This window comes from Oncorhynchus kisutch, linkage group LG24 (assembly GCF_002021735.2).
Source record: "Oncorhynchus kisutch isolate 150728-3 linkage group LG24, Okis_V2, whole genome shotgun sequence".
Taxonomy (NCBI): domain Eukaryota; kingdom Metazoa; phylum Chordata; class Actinopteri; order Salmoniformes; family Salmonidae; genus Oncorhynchus; species Oncorhynchus kisutch.
The window spans coordinates 40261371-40280995 of NC_034197.2; the positions used below are offsets into that span (position 1 = coordinate 40261371).

At 41.5% G+C, this 19625-nt stretch overlaps 2 protein-coding genes across 3 annotated transcripts; one reads left to right on the forward strand and one right to left on the reverse strand.

The window, feature by feature from the left end:
- The first annotated feature begins 218 nt into the window (after positions 1-218).
- amigo1 (adhesion molecule with Ig-like domain 1) lies at positions 219-13930 on the forward strand. Of its 2 annotated transcripts, none has more exons than XM_031804338.1 (5): positions 219-998; positions 1935-2569; positions 5118-5300; positions 11129-11617; positions 11903-13930. In XM_031804338.1, the coding sequence occupies exons 2-5, from the start codon at positions 2051-2053 to the stop codon at positions 12308-12310; spliced, it is 1599 nt and encodes a 532-aa protein (XP_031660198.1). In that variant the 5' UTR covers positions 219-998; positions 1935-2050; the 3' UTR covers positions 12311-13930. The 2 variants fall into 2 exon arrangements, with proteins under 2 accessions (XP_031660198.1, XP_031660199.1); XM_031804339.1 differs by having other exon boundaries at positions 220-697.
- A 5104-nt stretch (positions 13931-19034) lies between these two features.
- On the reverse strand, positions 19035-19586 carry LOC109875713 (keratin-associated protein 21-1-like). The gene has a single exon (XM_020468135.1). It carries the CDS (start codon positions 19584-19586, stop codon positions 19035-19037), a length of 552 nt encoding a protein of 183 aa, XP_020323724.1.
- Positions 19587-19625: the final 39 nt, after the last annotated feature.

Below are 19625 nucleotides of genomic sequence, written 5' to 3' on the forward strand. Positions count from 1 at the left end.
CTGTGGTTCTAAATCAATAGTTGATTAGCGGTCCTAAAATATCGGAAACATGAACTTGCTTGACCAGGCTGTAGGTCATGTACTGTATGTTACTGTACATGCGAAATGCGTTGTGGACTTCACTGGACAGAGGTTGCTATCCGATTTTGTGATGAAACAAAGGTGTGGTTGAATTTATTCTGCCACTGTCTTCTTATTGTCTCGGCCTTTAGGCCAATATATCACGGTCGCGGGGCGTATGAGCTAACAGGTTATAGATCAAACAACCGATTATCACAATACGTAGGTTAAAATATGGATTTTATGGAGTGGGTACCACTAGTATCGTAGTGTGAGTGTTGGCCACCAGTCATTGTTGGTCTAGTATTGGAAGAAAAAAAACACGTCTACAAAAGTCGGCCAGTTGCTGTGGGCAGCAGTGACACTACACAGACTGGAGTATTATGAATAAGAAAAAAACACGAACAATTTCTTCTGGCAAGACAAGACTGCTCATGCGCTCCCATGATTCACCACCTCAGCTCGCAGAGATGCTGCTGACAATGCGACTCATGAAGAGAAAACGCACTGGTTTGCTGCAGAAGACGTAAGGAATCGAAGGCCGTCGCTTGGCTGACCAGACCACTTGTCCTCGGGAACATAATGCATCATCAGAATACCTGGCGTTGAATTTATCTCTGTCATTAATTCAGGTTGGGTGAGTGCCACCGGTCCAACAAGGACATGTGTTCTTACATTTCTACATAATCTTATCCTTGCGTAATTTTATACCGAGTTTTGGATGCGGCGCGGAGCAGTGTGTTGTCAGGATCTGGGAGCAAGGAAGGATTTCTCCAGCGCTCTCTTCTTTTCGCCCTGCATCCCACTTATTGTCTTTACATTGGATAGACTATTACTGTAAGGGACTAAAACGAGGTGCAAATTATAAACAGACGTGTCCGATTTGGTAGCGGATGGATTTAATTTCAGAAAATGGCTTAATCTGATCTGACGTGAAGGTAGGATACATCATTTATAATTTATCAACATTTCCATGACTTGATCCATTGCTGTGTTTTGGATCAAATGGAATGGAGCAATGCAACATTGAATTCACCAGCACTGTGCATGTGCAGAAACTAATATAATTACTAACAAACGATTTGTTAAAGCGTCAATCAGCAGTTGAAACGAAACGTTTTTCCTCCCCCTTGTTTCGGGGGGATTGGGGCTGGAGAAATGTAACCACTCTCAAACGGATAGACAGAGCTACGGTACGGATACAAGGACTGACCATCCATCATATCAACATTATAGTTTCAACCATGTTTTGAGACTATACAGTGTTTTGTTTACATCTACTTTGTTTACAAACATTGGAGTGAAAAAAAAAGCTTCTATTTTAGGTTCTGATGGGGCGTATGACAGTTGAACTAAGCTCACGAGACATAAGTTATATTCTTCAAGAATCAATGGGTACATTTAATGCATTTAGAAGCAAAGAATGGATGAAGCAACTGCAGATTGCCCCTTCAAAGGCAACTGACGTTGAAAATGATGATAATGCCCTTTTTAGTGTAAGAGCGGTTTGAAAAGACCACCTGAGATTTCAGCCTGTTTTGGTGGGATGGAGATTTGGACCTGCCTGGCAGTAAATTAGTTAATAGACCAATACAAAATAGTGTTCCAAACCTCTCTGCCAATAACAGCTAATTCCCTGTTTTCATCTCCAGACAGTCCTAATAAAATTCTAGCTTGAGAAATTGCTCTTTGCTAAGAAGCTATTTTTGTTAATTTTTCACACCATTTTAATTGAAAACAATCCCAGTAAGGTCCTTAATTGTTACCCAGAAATGATTGTATATTATATGGCTCTATTGGACCTTTAACATTTGAATGCATTGATACAGCCGTCTCTGTTTACAACAACACTAGTTGGTTTGCTTTTCTTTCAGACCTCAATTATGCGATGCCAGGGATTCCACCAGCTGCTGCTCCATGCTGTGTAGGAAGAGAACTATAATACAGGAAGTTCTGCTCCTTAAATAACAACAACACACCAACAACTAGCATGTTGCCTCCACACAGAGCAGACGCCCTGCCAGAGCCCTCTCCATCTGCCTCTCCATCTGCCTCTCCCTCTCCCTCTCCCTCTCCCTCTCCCTCTCCCTCTCCCTCTCCCTCTCCCAGCCTGAGGAGGGTCCAGGTTCAATGGGCCTTGTACCTCTCCCTGGCCCTCCTCTGGTACCCGTCTGGGGCGGTAGCCTCAACCCTCAACTGCCACAAGACCTGCATCTGTGCCAGTAATATCGTGAGCTGTTCCAAGATGAACCTGACTACAGTGCCCACTGGCCTGCCTCTCTACACGGCCGTCCTGGACCTCAGCTACAACGACGTCTCCCGGCTGAGGGCTGAGTGGACCACGGTGAAACTCACCAAACTCCACAACCTCCTACTCAGTCACAACGGCCTTCACTTCCTCTCCTCCGAGGCCTTTGTCTACGTCAAACACCTGCGCTACCTGGACCTGTCCTCCAACGACCTGCGACAGCTGGACGAGTTCATCTTCGAACCGTTGGGGCAGCTGGAGGTGAGAGAGAGAGAGAGATAACCTCCTAACCTTCTGCCAAATATATGATCATAATTAGAGACACATATTTCCCTCAGATTACACAGACCAGCAAAGAATTTCGAACACAAATCACATTCTGACATACTTCCATATCTGTTAGGTGAAATGCAGCAGTGTGCAATCCCAGCAGCAAAATGTGTGACTTGCTTCCACAACAAAAGGTCAACCAGTGAGTCAGAAACACCAATGTAATATAACCTATATTTATCCCCCTCCCCCCCCCCCCACCGTCATTCTTACATTCTACTATTAGCACATTGTCACACCACTGTACATCTCTTATGTAGCATTTTAAACTGATAATAGAAAAAGTATAATTTATTATTTTTAACGTTGCTATTCTCTTGGAACTATTTGTGTGTATAATGTTTACTGTTAATGTTGTTGTCTTTGTTTTCGTTTTTTCGTTGCTTTTTTGTTGTTGCTTCACTTGCTTTGGCAATGTTTCCCAGGTTTCCCATGTTTCCCATGCCAATAAAGCCATTTGAATTGAGAGAGAGAGAGAGTAGGAGAAACAGATAGAGAGAGAGAGAGCGACAGACAGACTGAGACGAGACAGTGAAAGAAATATAGAGAGTCAGACAGAGAGAGAGAGAGAGAGACAGAGACGGGGAGACAACAGACAATGAGAAAGAGAGAGAGATAGACAGAGAGGAATAGAGAGACAAAGAGAGGTAGATAGAGAGAGACAGAGAGAGAGAGAGAGAGAGAGAGAGAGAGAGAGAGAGAGAGAGAGAGAGAGAGAGAGAGAGAGACAGAGAGATAGCGAGAGAGAGAGAGGAATAGAGAGACAAAGAGAGGTAGATAGAGAGAGAGAGAGAGACAGAGAGAGATAGAGAAAGAGACAGAGAGGAATAGAGAGACAGAGAGAGAGAGAGACAGAGAGAGATAGAGAGACAGAGAGAGACAGAGAGAGAGACAGAGAGTATGAGAGAGAGAGAGAGAGAGCGAGACAAAGAGACAGAGAGAGATAGTTGTTTTTACAATTCTGACTTTTACAAACAGTTCAAGTCAAAAGTTTGGACACACATACTCATTCAAGGATTATACATTGTAGAATAATAGTGAAGACATCAAAACTATGAAATAACACATATGGAATCATGTGGTAACCAAAAAAGTGTTAAACTAATCAAAATATATTTTATACTTGAGATTCTTTAAAATAGCCACCCTTTGCCTTCATGACAGCTTTTGCACACTCTTGTCACTCTCAGCCAGTTTCATGAGGTAGTCACCTGGAATGCATTTCAATTGACAGGTGTGCCTTGTTAAAAGTTAATTTGTGTAAGTTATTTCCTTCTTAATGTGTTTGAGCCAGTCAGTTGTGTTGTGACAAGGTAGAGGTGGTATTCAGAAGATAGCCCTATTTGGTAAAAGACCAAGTCCATTTTATGGCAAGAACAGCTCAAATAAACAAAGAGAAACGACAGTCTGTCATTACTTTAAGACATGAAGGTCAGTCAATGCGGAAAATTTCATGAACTTTTAACATTTCTTCAAGCTCAGTCACAAAAACGATCAAGCGCTCATGAGGACAGCCACAGGAAAGGAAGACCCAGAGTTACCTCTGCTGCAGAAGATAAATTATAATTGTTGTAAATAAACCACTACTAAAGGACACCAATAAGAAGAAGAGATTTGCTTGGGTCAAGAATCACAAGCAATGGACATTAGACTGTTGGAAATCTGCCCTTTGGTCTGAAGAGTCCAACTTTGAGATTTTTGGTTCCAACCACAGTCTATTTGTAAGACGCAGAGTAGGTGAATGGATGATCTCCGGATGTGTGGTTCCCACCGTGAAGCATGGTGGAGGAGGTGTGATGGTGTGGGGGCGCTTTGCTGGTGACACTGTCACTGTGATTTAGTTAGAATTCAAGGCATCAGCATGGCTAAAACAACATTATGCAGCGATACGCCATCTCATCTGGTTTGCGTTTAGTGGGACTATCATTTGTTTTTCAGCAGGACAATGACCCAAAGCACACATCCAGGCTGTGTAATGGCTATTTGACCAAGGAGAGGGATGGAGTGCTGCATCAGTTGACCTGGCCTCCACAAGCACCTGACCTCAACCCAGTTGAAATGGTTTGGGATGAGTTGGACCACAGAGGAAAGGAAAAGCAGCCAACAAGTGCTCAGCATATGTGGGAACTCCTTCAAGACTGTTGGAAAACCATTCCTCATGAAGCTGGTGGAAATAATGCCAAGAGTGTGCAAAGCTATCATCAAGGCAAAGGGTGGCTACTTTAAAAATTCTCAAATCTAAAATATAATTTGATTTTGAACACTTTTTTGGTTACTACGTGATTCCGTATGTGTTATTTCATAGTTGTGGTGTCTTCACTATTATTCTACGATGTAGATAATAGTAAAAATAAAGAAAAACCCTTGAATGAGTAGGTGTGTCCAAACTTTTTGACTGGTACTGTAGTACCAGCTGAATTATTTGATAAAATGTACAATTTCCATAATTACAAAATCCATATTTCCATATTATTTGCAGGTGCTGTTGCTGTACAACAACCGTATATCTCAGATTGACCGCTCAGCCTTCCAGGGTCTCCACAGCCTGCAGAAACTCTACCTGTCCCAGAACATGATCTCACGCTTCCCCCTGGAACTGGTCAAGGACAAGACCCGCCTGGAGAAACTCCGCCTGATGGACATCTCCTCCAACAGGATCAAGGTTCATACATCTATATTAAATAATAACGTGAAGTGTAAGTGGGTCTTTCTATAAACTAGGGTGAGGATTTCCTACACTAGACAACTTGTTACAGCTGTTTGTAATTCATTGCTAATAATCTGCCAATTTTTGTCATGTCATTACATTAAGATATAAGTTGGGAGCATAGCTATATTCAATACAATTCACAAATAGATTTAAAACCTGTGTTTAACACATTCTCATGGTTGGTGTCTTGACGGATTTGTCCAAAATCGTGGGACATTAAACCTAACTTTCTGTCCTTGCATTTATGTAAGTATAATCAGCATTAATCAGTTAAATTATACCTTGAATCCTGGATCTATCTGTCTGACAGTTTTTTTTGTACAGAGATCTCAGAAATGCAGTGTAACTACTTAACATTTCGTGTCCCATGTTATCAGGTGAACAGAGTTTTCATGGGCACGCAAATCCCCCAAAATGTATGTGATTGCAAAATCGAATGCTTCTAACCAAAAATGTCACCTTAATTTTTAACCGTGAAACTTAAAACCTTAAATCGATACTGTTATTTACCCAGTTCTTCAATAATTTATGTATAATATTTGTTGGATGCGCATTTGGTGTTGAGCGTGTTTAATAATGGCGTGATATTTTCACCACATCAACATCTGATCCAGGAAGGAATTTCCGAATGACAGTCAAGTGACAAACAATTTCCACTACAACCCACGTGCTGAGGGGGGGAAAAAAGGTGTTTGAGAATGTCCAGGATGTTTTGGTGTCTCATTCCTTTCACCGGTGAAGACAGTTGTGACTGTATTCACATTGGATCTAATATTTCCAACAAATTGAGGTGGATCATCTGTTGTTTTTTGCTTGATTTACAGCAGGGTCTTGTGAGGTTTAACAGAGAAAGCATTAAGGTAATGAGCTCATGTTTTCATATGTTACATGTTTCATTTAGACACAGAGTCTACTGTGCGTAATTGTGCAGGATATATTATCGCGCAACACCAAACCCTATTCTTATTTATTATTCTAAGTATAATGACAACAAATGACATATCCTAGTGAATTTATACACAATATGATCTGGTAATGAAATTACAAATACATCTGGGTTCCATGTTACACCTGCAATTTAAAACAATTACAAGGGGCTTGAAGTAGTCTATTTACACAAAGGCAGGGTCTAATCCTGAATGCTGATTGGTTAAAAGCGCATTCCAGTCGGTGTCTATTCCACAAGTTACCACCGGCTAAATCTATGAAGTTTAAAATGCCTATTTATTCTGTTCCATCTGACTGCGTAATCCACTGTCTCATCAGCCCAGCCAGGCAATTTATAACCTTGATCTCCACTATAAAAAGCATCTAGACATTATCTCACATTTCCTTTAGACTAACATTTAGTTTTCAACAGCGGAGATTTGTATAAACATGTCTGTCTCTCTGACATTTGAAACATTGTTTCTGTATTCAAATTTGATCTCCAGCTGTCCCATAGTAATGAACTTGTCGGGAGTCTGGACGAGACAGACAGGCAGACAGTTTTACTCAGCCGGTCGTAATCATGAATCAGCAGGCATCATTTTTATGGATACATACAAAGAAATGTCAATTGAAAAAAGGTCAAACGAAACAAAGTGCAGATAGTTTGCAGTCTTTCCAGCTTCAGTTTGAAGTGATTGTGTTTTCTGTGTTGTTGGCTAGCTCCTCTGAACAACAGTGTCCTGACGAGAGAGCACATTTTCTATGCCAGGCTAAATCGCACCTCATTAGCGCATTGTTATGGATGTATCCAAATAAATGTCACTAGAAAACAGCTTAAACAAATGAAGCTACTGTTGTTATTGTCTGCACTGTTTGATGTGACTGTACGCTAGCCGTAATTGGCTAGCAAGCAAGGGATAAGAATGTTGCCAGCCAGTATGGCAAAGGAATATTTAAAACGAACGACTGGGTCCATATAGATACAGAACAAAAAGACTGAACGACTGGGTCGTATCTCTGGCAACCGAACCAATAGAACAAACGACCAGCCGGCTTGGGTACCAACCCTAGATTTGTTTCGGGACTATATATTGTGGAAGGATGAAATAGTATGAATAAATTCATCAGAATAACGTTTTAATGGAAATGGCTTTCACAAAAACCTTCTCTATTAAATGTTAACTACAAAGTAGCCTGCAGTATGTCTACCTGGCAGAATGATATCATGATTATTTGCCTCAATCCATTTGTTTAGCTAACTCTCATCTCATGTGAAGACTTTCTCATATGCTTTCTCCCGTTGGTTCTCTTCCTTTCATTGTCTAGCAGCCGTTAAAGACATTATCCCCGTAACCATTATCCTAGTAACCATTATCCTCGTAACCATTATCCCTGTAACCATTATCCTCATAACCATTATCCCTGTAACCATTATCCATGTAACCATTATCCCAATAACCATTATCACTGTAACCATTATCCTAGTAACCATTATCCCCGTAGCCATTATCTCTGTAACCATTATCCTAGTAACCATGATCCCAGTAGCCATTATCCTGGTAAACATTGTCCCCGTAACCATTATCCTAGTAACCATTATCCCCGTAACCATTATCTGAATAACCAGTATCCTGGTAACCATTATCAATGTAACCATTATCCCCGTAACCATTATCCCAGTCACCATTATCCCCGTAACCATTATCTGAATAACCATTATCCGGGTATCCATTATCCATGTAACCATTATCCCAGGAACCATTATCCTAGTCACCATTATCCACATAACCATTATCTGAATAACCATTATCCAGGTAACCATTATCCATGTAACCATTATCCCCGGAACCATCATCCTGGTCGCCATTATCCCCGTAACCATTATCCCAGTCACCATGATCCCTGTAACCATTATCCCAGTCGCCATTATCCTCGTAACCATTATCTTACTAACCAATGATTGTTGTGGCATCTTTAATTTCACCTCTTTCAACATTTCTAACTGATATTTCTATCTCTGTCCATGAAACCGCCCCTCAGGTGTGAGGCCCATTTTAGAAAGGTGTTTTCCCGCTAATTGCATTTTTGGAACATTTGCATAAAGTCTTTACCGCGGTGCCCTGAAATGTGATGAACATTTTAAACTAAACATTCAGATCTGTTCCGTCAGCTTTATCAATTGATAAGGTAGAGCATATACCGCCACAGGATAATGGTTACGAGGATAATGGTTACCGTGCTTCTACACCTGCATTGCTTGCTGTTTGGGATTTTAGGCTGGGTTTCTGTACAGCACTTTGAGATATCAGCTGATGTACGAAGGGCTATATAAATACATTTGATTTGATTTGATTTGCACGATACTACTTTGATACTCATGGTGGGGATTAAGAAGTGAGTATACGCAATGCCCGCTGAAGACATGGGGCGGCAGGGGAGCTTAGTGGTTAGACCGTTGGACGAGTAATTCAAAAGTTGCACGTTTCGAATCCCCGAGCTGACAAGGTACAAATCTGTCATTCTGCCCCTGAACAAGGCAGTTAACGCACTGTTCCTAGGCCATCATTGAAAATAAGAATTTGTTCTTTTGTGACTAGGGGGCAGTATTTTCATTTTTGGAAAAATAACGTTCCCGTAGTAAATGGGATATTTTGTCAGGACAAGATGGACTTGCCTACTTAAATAAAGGTAAACATAAAAATAGGTGCATGTGCACTTGATTTAATGGGTAACTACACAAAATATATACCGATATGCTCTTTGATCATTTTAGGTCATTCTAAGTGTGTCACTGTTTCTCATAGACTTTCACTCAGGGAGCATTTCCTTCGCCGGGTGGGCCGTTTTGGACATTTTTGGCAAAGTTAGAGTATACTCACTTCTCCAGGAACTGCTAGGAGGGGGAGAGGGGTTGCTGAGGACTATATCTGTCTGTAATAAAGCCCCTTTGCAGGGAAAAACTCATTCTGATTGGCTGGGCCTGGCTCCCTCGTGGGTGGACCTGGCTCCCAAGTGGTAGGCCCTCCCAGGCCTGCCCATGGCTGCGCCCCTGCCCAGTCATGTGGGCCTAATGCATTTATTTAAATTGACTGATTTCCTTCTATGAACTGTAACTCAGTAAAATCTTTGGAATTGTTTCTTGTTGCGTTTCTTTTTGTTGTTCAGTTTATATTAGGTCCTAAGTGCTTAAAATGTCCCTACAGGTCCTTGCATTTGAATTGCTAATGTCTGTATGAACCTAAACTTAAAGGATGTACAGTGCCTTCAGAAAATATACCTACCCGTTGACTCATTCCACATTTTGTTGTGTTGTGAATTCAAAATGGATTAAATACATTTGTTTTCTCACCCATCTACACACAATACCCCATAATGACAAAGTGAAAACATGTTTTTAGAAATGTTTGCAAATTTATTGAAAATGAAATATAGAAATATCTCATTTACATAGGTATTCACACCCCTGAATCAATACTTTCTAGAAGCACCTTTGACAGTGATTACAGCTGTGAGTGTTTCTGGGTAAGTCTCTAAGAGCTTTCCACACCTGGATTGTGCAATATTTGCCCACTATTCTTTTAAAAATTCTTGAAACTCTGTCAAATTGGTTGTTGATCATTGCTAGACAACCATTTTCAGGTCTTGCCATAGGTTTTCAAGCAGATTTAAGTCAAAACTGTAACTCGGCCACTCAGGAACATTCGTTGTCTTCCTGGTAAGCAACTCCAGTGTAGATATGGCCTTCTGTTTTAGGTTATTGTCCTGTTGAAAAGTGAATTCATCTGAGCAGACTGAACCAGGTTTTCCTCTAGGATTTTCCTGCTTATCTCCATTCCATTTATTTTTTATCCTGAAAAACTCCCCAGTCTTTAGTGATTACAAGCATACCCTTAACATGATGCAGCCAACATTGTGCTAGAAAATATGGAGAGTGGTACTCAGCAATGTGTTGTGCTGGACATGCCCCAAACATAACACTTTGTATTCAAGACAAAAAGTGAATTGCTTTCTCACATTTTTGCAGTATTACTTTAGTGCCTTGCTGCAAACAGGATGCACGTTTTGGAATATTTTTATTCTGTACAGGCCTCCTTCTTTTCACTCGGTCATTTACGTTAGTATTGTGGAGTAACTACAATGTTGTTGATCCATCCTCAGTTTTCTCCTCTATCACAGCCATTAAACTCTGTAATTGTTTTAAAGTCACCACTGACCTCATGATGAAATCCCTGAGCGGTTTCCTTCTTCTCTGGCAACTGAGTTAGGAAGGACGCCTGTATGTTTGTAGTGACTGGGTGTATTGATACACCATCAAAGTGTAAATAATAACTTCACCATGCTCAAAGTGATATTTAGTATTTGCTTTTTATATTGTTACCCATCTACCAATAGGTGCCCTTCTTTGCGAGGCATTGGAAAACCTCCCAGGTCTTTGTTGTGGAATCTGTGTTTAAAATTCAGTGCTCAACTGAGGCACCTTTACAGATAATTGTATTTGTGTATAATCCTAGGCCTCTGTTTTTGTATAGATGTGCCAATTTGCATATTCAATTCCTCTAAGTACATATGTGGAACTGCATTATTTTTTGTTTCAAACCATTTTGAAAATTTGATCCCAATGTCACACATTTGGCCCCATGATTTATAGAAAGACCCATGTGCATAGCATCTTTTACCTGTATTTTTTGCACAATTTAATCTAATCTAATTAGTGACGGTGCATCATATAATGTTTTTACATTGTAAGTGGTGTTTTTATCAATTACTTTGTATGTTCATTGACTTTTTATATGTTATTGCTGCAAAATGAATTTACTCATTGAGGACATAAACATTTGAATCTAATATAGGTTCCACCCATTGAGGAGCTGCAGGTGCTGCCTGCCTGGATAAAGAACGGCCTCTACTTCCACAACAACCCTCTGATCTGTGACTGTAGCCTATATAGTCTCCTGGCCCACTGGCACATCCGCCGGCTCAACTCAGCCCTGGACTTTAAAGATGAGTACAGCTGCTATCTCCCCGGGTCCCAGAAAAGCAGGGTGGGGGTCTTCGACCTGAACAGAGACTACATGAACTGTAGTACGTTCTACGAGGCGGACGAGGAAGCTTGGCTGGAACAGACGCTGATCTTGCGCTGTGATACTAAACACAGAGATCTGTCTAAGACCTGGGTGATGCCTGGTGATGTAGTGGTGACGGAAGGCCTTAATCAGACAGCCAAGGTGCTTCCTGACGGTAGTCTCCAGATCGGCCCGGTGAAGTCGGAGGACTCGGGGACGTACACATGCTACGCTGTGAGCGAAGCCCTCAATGAGACGCTCTACGTGCTGCTCAAGGTATGTTGGATACTGTTTCATAATGTATACGTGTTGTGTGTTGTAATGTTGTGTGTCCAATGATCCTGTGACATCTTAATTTCCCCTTGGGGGATAATTCAGCTCAAACCAATTTAATTAAATTCAGCTCAAACCAATTCAATTCAGCTCAAACCAATTCAATTCAGCTCAAACCAATTCAATTCTGCTCAAACCAATTCAATTCACTCTGGATTAGTGAAAAAAGACAAGAAATGTAAATAACAATTCAATTCAAATCAACTCCATTCCTATCGATTCCCAAAGGTGCATAACTTCACGGAGAACGGCAACGGCGAAGCCCTGAACACGGCCTACACCACCCTGGTGGGCTGCCTGACCAGCGTGGTCCTAGTGCTCATCTACCTGTACCTGACCCCCTGCCGATGCTTCTGCTGCCCCAAGAAGAACCACGAGGACTCCATCCACTCCTCCATGCTCAGCGCCACACCCAGCCATGAGGACCTGGTCAACAACACTGACCCAAGGCACGTGGCCTTCATCGACCCCAAGGAGCTGGGACAGGGGCTGAACGGGAAGGTGAACCCCAACGATGGGGAGGGGGACCAGGGAGAGATGGATGTGGAGGGAGGGTTACTGGGGAAGGGAAGGAGGAAGAAGTCTGTGGCTGAGTCTATTAGTTCTGTCTTCTCTGACACCCCCATAGTGGTCTGAGATGGTACGGACCGTCGATATGGGATGTACGCCGGGACGTGATTGGATGGATCAGGGATGTACGTGGTGTGATTGGATGAAACTGTGACTACTTCCTTGGACAGAAAGCCAATCACAGTTCACTAAACCGACCAATCAGAAGCTTCAGGGGAGTGTTAACACATTGCCTTGGTATTAACAAGGACAACTGACAATAAACAGGACCCAGCATTTGATCTGTAGCACTTAAAATATACATACTGTGAAAGCCTGACAGAGGAGTCCCACTGGGCACACACTGGTTGAATCAACGTTGTTTACGCGTCATTTCAATGAAATTACTTTGAACCAATGTGGACTAGACGTGGAATTGACGTCTGTGCCCAGTGGAGTGTAAGAGGACACTATTCCTTCCTGTGGCACAGTAACGGTGGATATCATGTAGGACGGTAGCAGTACTCAGGAAGACATTGATTGGTGGAGGACAGAAAATATGAGATTGTGAGCCATTTTAAACATTGAGATGAATAAAGTTTGGAAAAGAACATAGTTCGTACAGATATATATATATAGTCAAGTCATGAGCATGACCCTTGTAGACTGACTCATATTTCTATTTACTAATAGGAGTAGACTAGCGTGAGTCTTCTGTAGACTTTAATACACACAGAACGTACATACGGTAGCTATACACATAGAAATAGAATTACTTTATATTACTTCCTGGCATGGGTACATTCATTATGGCCACCGGGCCACCCATCACAGAACATTGACTTGGATGGGAATGTCTGTTCTAATAATTATATTTCTATGCATATACCCCTCCACCCGCACAGACAGACATACGGGGCCAGAGTTGGCCAAATACAACAACATGAATACCAGATTCAGAGTTTGACAAACAACAACATGGTCACCAGATTCAGTGTTGGCCAAACAACAACATGGACACCAGATTCAGAGTTTGACAAACAACAACATGGTCACCAGATTCAGAGTTGGCCAAATACAACAACATGAATACCAGATTCAGTGTTGGCCAAACAACAACATGGTCACCAGATTCAGAGTTGGCCAAACAACAACATGGACACCAGATCCAGAGTTGGACAAACAACAACATGAATACCAGATCCAGAGTTGGACAAACAACAACATGGACACCAGATCCAGAGTTGGACAAACAACAACATGGACACCAGATCCAGAGTTGGACAAACAACAACATGGACACCAGATTCAGAGTTGGACAAACAACAACATGGACACCAGATCCAGAGTTGGACAAACACAACAACATGGACACCAGATCCAGAGTTGGCCAAACATAGTAACAAATGTAAATTGTGCTACAATGGATTGAATCGAGCCGTTAGGTACCTCTCTGGTCATGAATAGTCAGAACCAGTGATTCATACTGAAGAGGAACAGCCATGTTATAAACAAACATCACACTACAGCCCAGAGACCAGACTGAGTGGGCCTGTGAGTGGGAACCAGGAAATGTAGCTTATAACATGAGTGTGACTTATTTTACACTCTCAAGTAGGCAGACTGCTAGGTCAGATGATTTATTTAGTCATAATGAGATAGCAATAGAGCGGAATAGCATAATAAAAGTTCATTGTGGTTCACCTTTATTGTTGTTCGCTTGATGCTTGATTCAGTTATTTGTACAGTAGGTGAATGAGGAAGACTTCACCCTTGTTAAGCCATGCATTCCTATTGCCTACCTGTTTTAGGAAGCCAGTCACAAAGAGATGAGCTATTATACAATAGTGTAATGGAAAATACTGTTTTATCATGGATTCCTAATCGTAGATAAAATAAAATATATACTTTCAAAGACTTGCACACTGAAAAAAAGAGACATATTGAGGTCTGTATACTGCACCATACGACATGCTTCTGCCAAGTGGTGTCGTTCTTCGTGGTAATGTTCCCTGTCATAGTGAATGCACTGTATAGTAGGTGAACACAGCCAGTCATTAGGACAGCTCATTAGAGAACCACCTGTCTCCACCTGCTAGCCCAGGTTCATGAATATACATCATCATGCTGTAGCTAGCACGCTATGTCCCATGAATATTCATCATCATGCTGTAGCTAGCACGCTATGTCCCATGAATATTCATCATCATGCTGTAGCTAGCACGCTATGTCCCATGAATATACATCATCATGATGTAGCTAGCACGCTTATGTCCCATGAATATTCATCATCATGCTGTAGCTAGCATGCTATGTCAATGAATATACATCATCATGATGTAGCTAGCATGCTATGTCCCATGAATATACATCATCATGCTGTAGCTAGCACGCTATGTCCCATGAATATACATCATCATGATGTAGCTAGCATGCTATGTCCCATGAATATACATCATCATGCTGTAGCTAGCATGCTATGTCCCGTGAATATACATCATCATGATGAAGCTAGCACGCTATGTCCCATGAATATACATCATCATGATGTAGCTAGCACGCTTATGTCCCATGAATATTCATCATCATGCTGTAGCTAGCATGCTATGTCAATGAATATACATCATCATGATGTAGCTAGCATGCTATGTCCCATGAATATACATCATCATGCTGTAGCTAGCACGCTATGTCCCATGAATATACATCATCATGATGTAGCTAGCATGCTATGTCCCATGCATATACATCATCATGCTGTAGCTAGCATGCTATGTCCCGTGAATATACATCATCATGATGAAGCTAGCATGCTATGTCCCGTGAATATACATCATCATGATGAAGCTAGCATGTTATGTCCCATGAATATACATCATCATGATGTGTCCCAGACTAGCATGCTATGTCCCAGACTGACAGGAAAGAGATGGGTTATGTTGAAAAGGAAGAAACTTTTTGAAACAGAGTGAAACGAGGATGTACTACCAGAATATGTCCAATAAGAACACCCATTTTTAATTCCCTGTTACAGAAGCTTTGACTACAGTGTGCCCCACTGAACATGGCCCTGTGCTCTGTAAGGCCGGGGAAAACACAGAGTTGTTCATTAGTGTTGTGCTGTCTGAGCTGATTCAGGTAACACATCTCTTCCTCAGTAAGTTATTGGCTCTGTCTTCAAATTCAATTCATAAATGCAAATTGTATGCAGGGCCTTTTCAAGAGCTGCTGGCTCTTGAGCCCAAATTAACCAGGTTTTCAAGTAGACGAGGCCGTTCACCACCGTCCACGTCTTGGCGAATCAGAACGGTGTCATTACATTATCGTGAGCGTCTTTGTCATGACAACGACAGGGCTACTGACATCTGAATGCTAATTACATCGTTTGATAAGGCTTCCCTCTGCCTCACTGTGTGGGTGCGTGTGCGTGCCTGTGCATGTACGTGTTTGTGTGTGTCTCCCTGTGTGTGTGTGCAGACACATTTTTTTCCAGCTTGTTCTCCTATGCTACCACACCAACACAAGTCCATTATATCAAATCAAATCAAATTCTATTGGTCACATACAGGTGATTAGCAGATGTATTTGCGGGTGTAGTGAAATGCTTGTGCTTCTAGCTCTGACAGTGCAGTAATATCTAACAAGGAATATCTAACAAATTACACAACATACTGTAAACCCAATACACACAAATCTAAGTAGGAATGAATTAAGACTATATACATATGGACGAGCGATGTCAGAGCGGAACGGACTAAGATACAGTAGAATAGTATAGAATACAGGATATACATATGAGATGAGTAATGTAAGATATGTAAACATTATTAAGTGAATGAGATACTGTAGAATAGTATAGAAAACAGTATATACACATGAGATTAGTAATGCGAGATATGTAAACATTATTAAAGTGACTAGTGTTCCATTCCTTAAAGTGGCCAGTGATTCCTAGTCTATGCCTATAGACAGCAGCCTCTAATGTGCTAGTGATGGCTGTTTAACAGTCTGATGGCCTTGAGATAGAAGCTGTTATTCAGTCTCTCGGTCCCAGCTTTGATGCACCTGTACTGACCTCGCCTTCTGGATGATAGCGGGGTGAACAGGAAGTGGCTCGAGTGGTTGATGTCCTTGATGATCTTTTTGGCCTTCCTGTGACATCGGGCACTCTAGGTGTCCTGGAGGGCCGGTAGTTTTCCTCCGGTGATGCGTTGGGCAGACCTCACTACCCTCTGGAGAGCCTTGCGATTGCAGTGGGAGCAGACGGTGATACAGCCCGACAGGATGCTTTCAATTGTGCATCTGTAAAAAAAAACATTTGATGGTTTTAGGTGACAAGACACATTTCTTTAGCCTCCTGAGGTTGAAGAAGCTCTGTTGCACCTTCTTTACCACACTCTTTGTGTGGGTGGTCCATTTCAGTTTGTCAGTGAACTGTACGCCAATGAACCTGAAGCTTTCCACCTTCTCCACTGCGGTCCCGTCGATGTAGATAGGGAGGTGGCCCATCACAGTGACAGCTATGATTCTGTCTGGATTGGTTTGAATATTATTGCGTATTTTGTCATTATGGAGTTGTCCTTTTATTACATTTGAGAGCAGTCACTGCCACTCAGGCAAACAGGTATTGTGCTGTGTAATCAGTGGTGGAAAAAGTACCCAATTGTCATACTTGAGTAAAAGTAAAGATACCTTAATAGAAAATGTCTCAAGTAAAAGTTAAAGTCACTCAGTAAAATAATACTTGAGTAAAAGTCTAAAAACTATTTGTTTTAAATATACTTAAGTATCAAAAGTAAATGTAATTGCTCAAATACACGTAAGAATCAAAAGTAAAAGCATAAATCATTTAAAAATCCATATGTTAAGCAAACTAGACGTCTCAGTCTTCTTGATTTATTTCTTTACTGATCACCAGACACTCAGACATCATTTACAAATGAAGTGTTTGTGTTTAGTGAGTCTGCCAGATCAGAGGTAGTAGGGATGACCAGGGATGTTCTCTTGATAAGTGTGTGAATTGGACCATTTTCCTGTCCTGCTAAGCAATTCTAAATATAACAAGTACTTTTGGGTGTCAGAGGATATAGATATATATTTTCTTTAGGAATGTAGTGAAGTTAAAATAAGTTGTCAAAAATATAAATAGTAAAGTACAGATACCCCCCAAAAATGACTTTTGTACAAGTATTTTTTACTTTAGTACTTTCCTCTACTGTATGTAATTAGGGTGATCTGAAGGAAATGCCCTGAGCGCTCAAGTCAAGCTACGTTTGTTTTCATACTGAATTACCGAGTTCAATATGGTTTGTTCTAGCCTGGTTAAACAACATAATTCATTATGGTTTGTTCTAGCCTGGTTAAACAACATAATTCATTATGGTTTGTTCTAGCCTGGTTAAACAACATAATTCATTATGGTTTGTTCTAGCCTGGTTAAACAACATAATTCAGTATGGTTTGTTCTAGCCTGGTTAAACAACATAATTCAGTATGGTTTGTTCTAGCCTGGTTAAACAACATAATTCAGTATGGTTTGTTCTAGCCTGGTTAAACAACATAATTCAGTATGGTTTGTTCTAGCCTGGTTAAACAACATAATTCAGTATGGTTTGTTCTAGCCTGGTTTGTAAGGGTGCATGTTGGTGGCAGGGAAGTCAGGCGCAGGAGATTGAACTTGGTATAAAACGGAGCAGTTTAATAAGTGCTCAAAACTCCGAAAACCAAAATATACAAAATAAAAACAAGCAGGTACAAAACCCGTCACACACCAGAACATAACTTGCACAATGCTTACAAACACACAATCACCGACAAGGACAATGAGGGGGAACAGAGGGTTAAATACACAACATGTCATGAATGGGATTGGAACCAGGTGAGATACAAGAAAAGACAAAACCAATGGAAAATGAAAAGAGGATCAGCGATGGCTTGAAGGTCGGCGACTTCGACCGCCGGACGCCGCCCGAACAAGGAGAGGGACCTTCGGTGGAAGTTGTGACCTGGTTAAACAACATAATTCAGTTTGTTTTGATTTAGCACGGTTAATTAAATAACATAATTCAGTTTGTTTTGATTTAGCCTGGTTAATTTTCATACTGAATTACGGAGTTCAATATGGTTTGTTCTAGCCTGGTTAAACAACATAATTCAGTATGGTTTGTTCTAGCCTGGTTAAACAACATAATTCAGTATGGTTTGTTCTAGCCTGGTTAAACAACATAATTCAGTATGGTTTGTTCTAGCCTGGTTAAACAACATAATTCATTATGGTTTGTTCTAGCCTGGTTAAACAACATAATTCAGTATGGTTTGATTTAGCCCGGTTAATTAAATAACATGATTCAGTTTGTTTTGATTTAGCCTGGTTAATTAAACAACAGAATTCAGTATGGTTTGTTCTAGCCTGGTTAAACAACATTATTCAGTATGGTTTGTCCTAGCCTGGTTAAACAACATAATTCAGTATGGTTTGTTCTAGCCTGGTTAAACAACATAATTCAGTATGGTTTGTTCTAGCCTGGTTAAACAACAGTCTTGTTTAACCAAGCAAAGGTTCACGTTTCTCAGTATTGGAAGCGACTGCGAGATCCAATCGCTAGCCTTCGTTTTCATATGCATAATGTTTTAATGTGAACCTTGTGCATGTGCGTCTCTGAGTGATGTAATGGATGGATGAATCATATGTAGTGACCATAGCCATGTGTCTCTGACTGTAGCCAGATATCTGTACCAGGTTTGCATAGTGTGGAAGAAAGAAGTCTCACTCATCCCAGTGGTGTTAATGTGAAAGCCCATAGGAAGGCCCTTAGGAAGGCCCGTAGGAAGTCCCGTAGGAAAGCCCATAGGAAGGTCCATAGGAAGGCCCGTAAGAAGGCTCATAGGAAAGCCCATAGGAAGACCCATAGGGCCCATAGGAAGGTCCATAGGAAGGCCCGTAGGAAGTCCCGTATGAAGACCCATAGGGCCCATAGGAAGGCCCATAGGAAGACCCATAGGACCTGTAGGAAGGCCCATAGGAAGACCCGTAGGAAGGCCTGTAGGAAGTCCCGTAGGAAAGCCCATAGGAAGGCCCATATGGCCTGTAGGAAGGCCCATAGGAAGGCTCATAGGAAAGCCCATAGGAAGGCCCATAGGAAGGCCCATAGGAAGACCCGTAGGAAGGCCCGTATGAAGACCCATAGGAAGACCCATATGGCCTGTAGGAAGGCCCATAGGAAGGCCCATAGGAAGGCTCATAGGAAAGTCCATAGGAAGACCCATAGGGCCCATAGGAAGGCCCATAGGAAGACCCGTAGGAAGGCCCGTATGAAGACCCATAGGAAGACCCATAGGGCATGTAGGAAGGCCCATAGGGCATGTAGGAAGGCCCATAGGGCTTTGGTCAAAAATAGTGCAC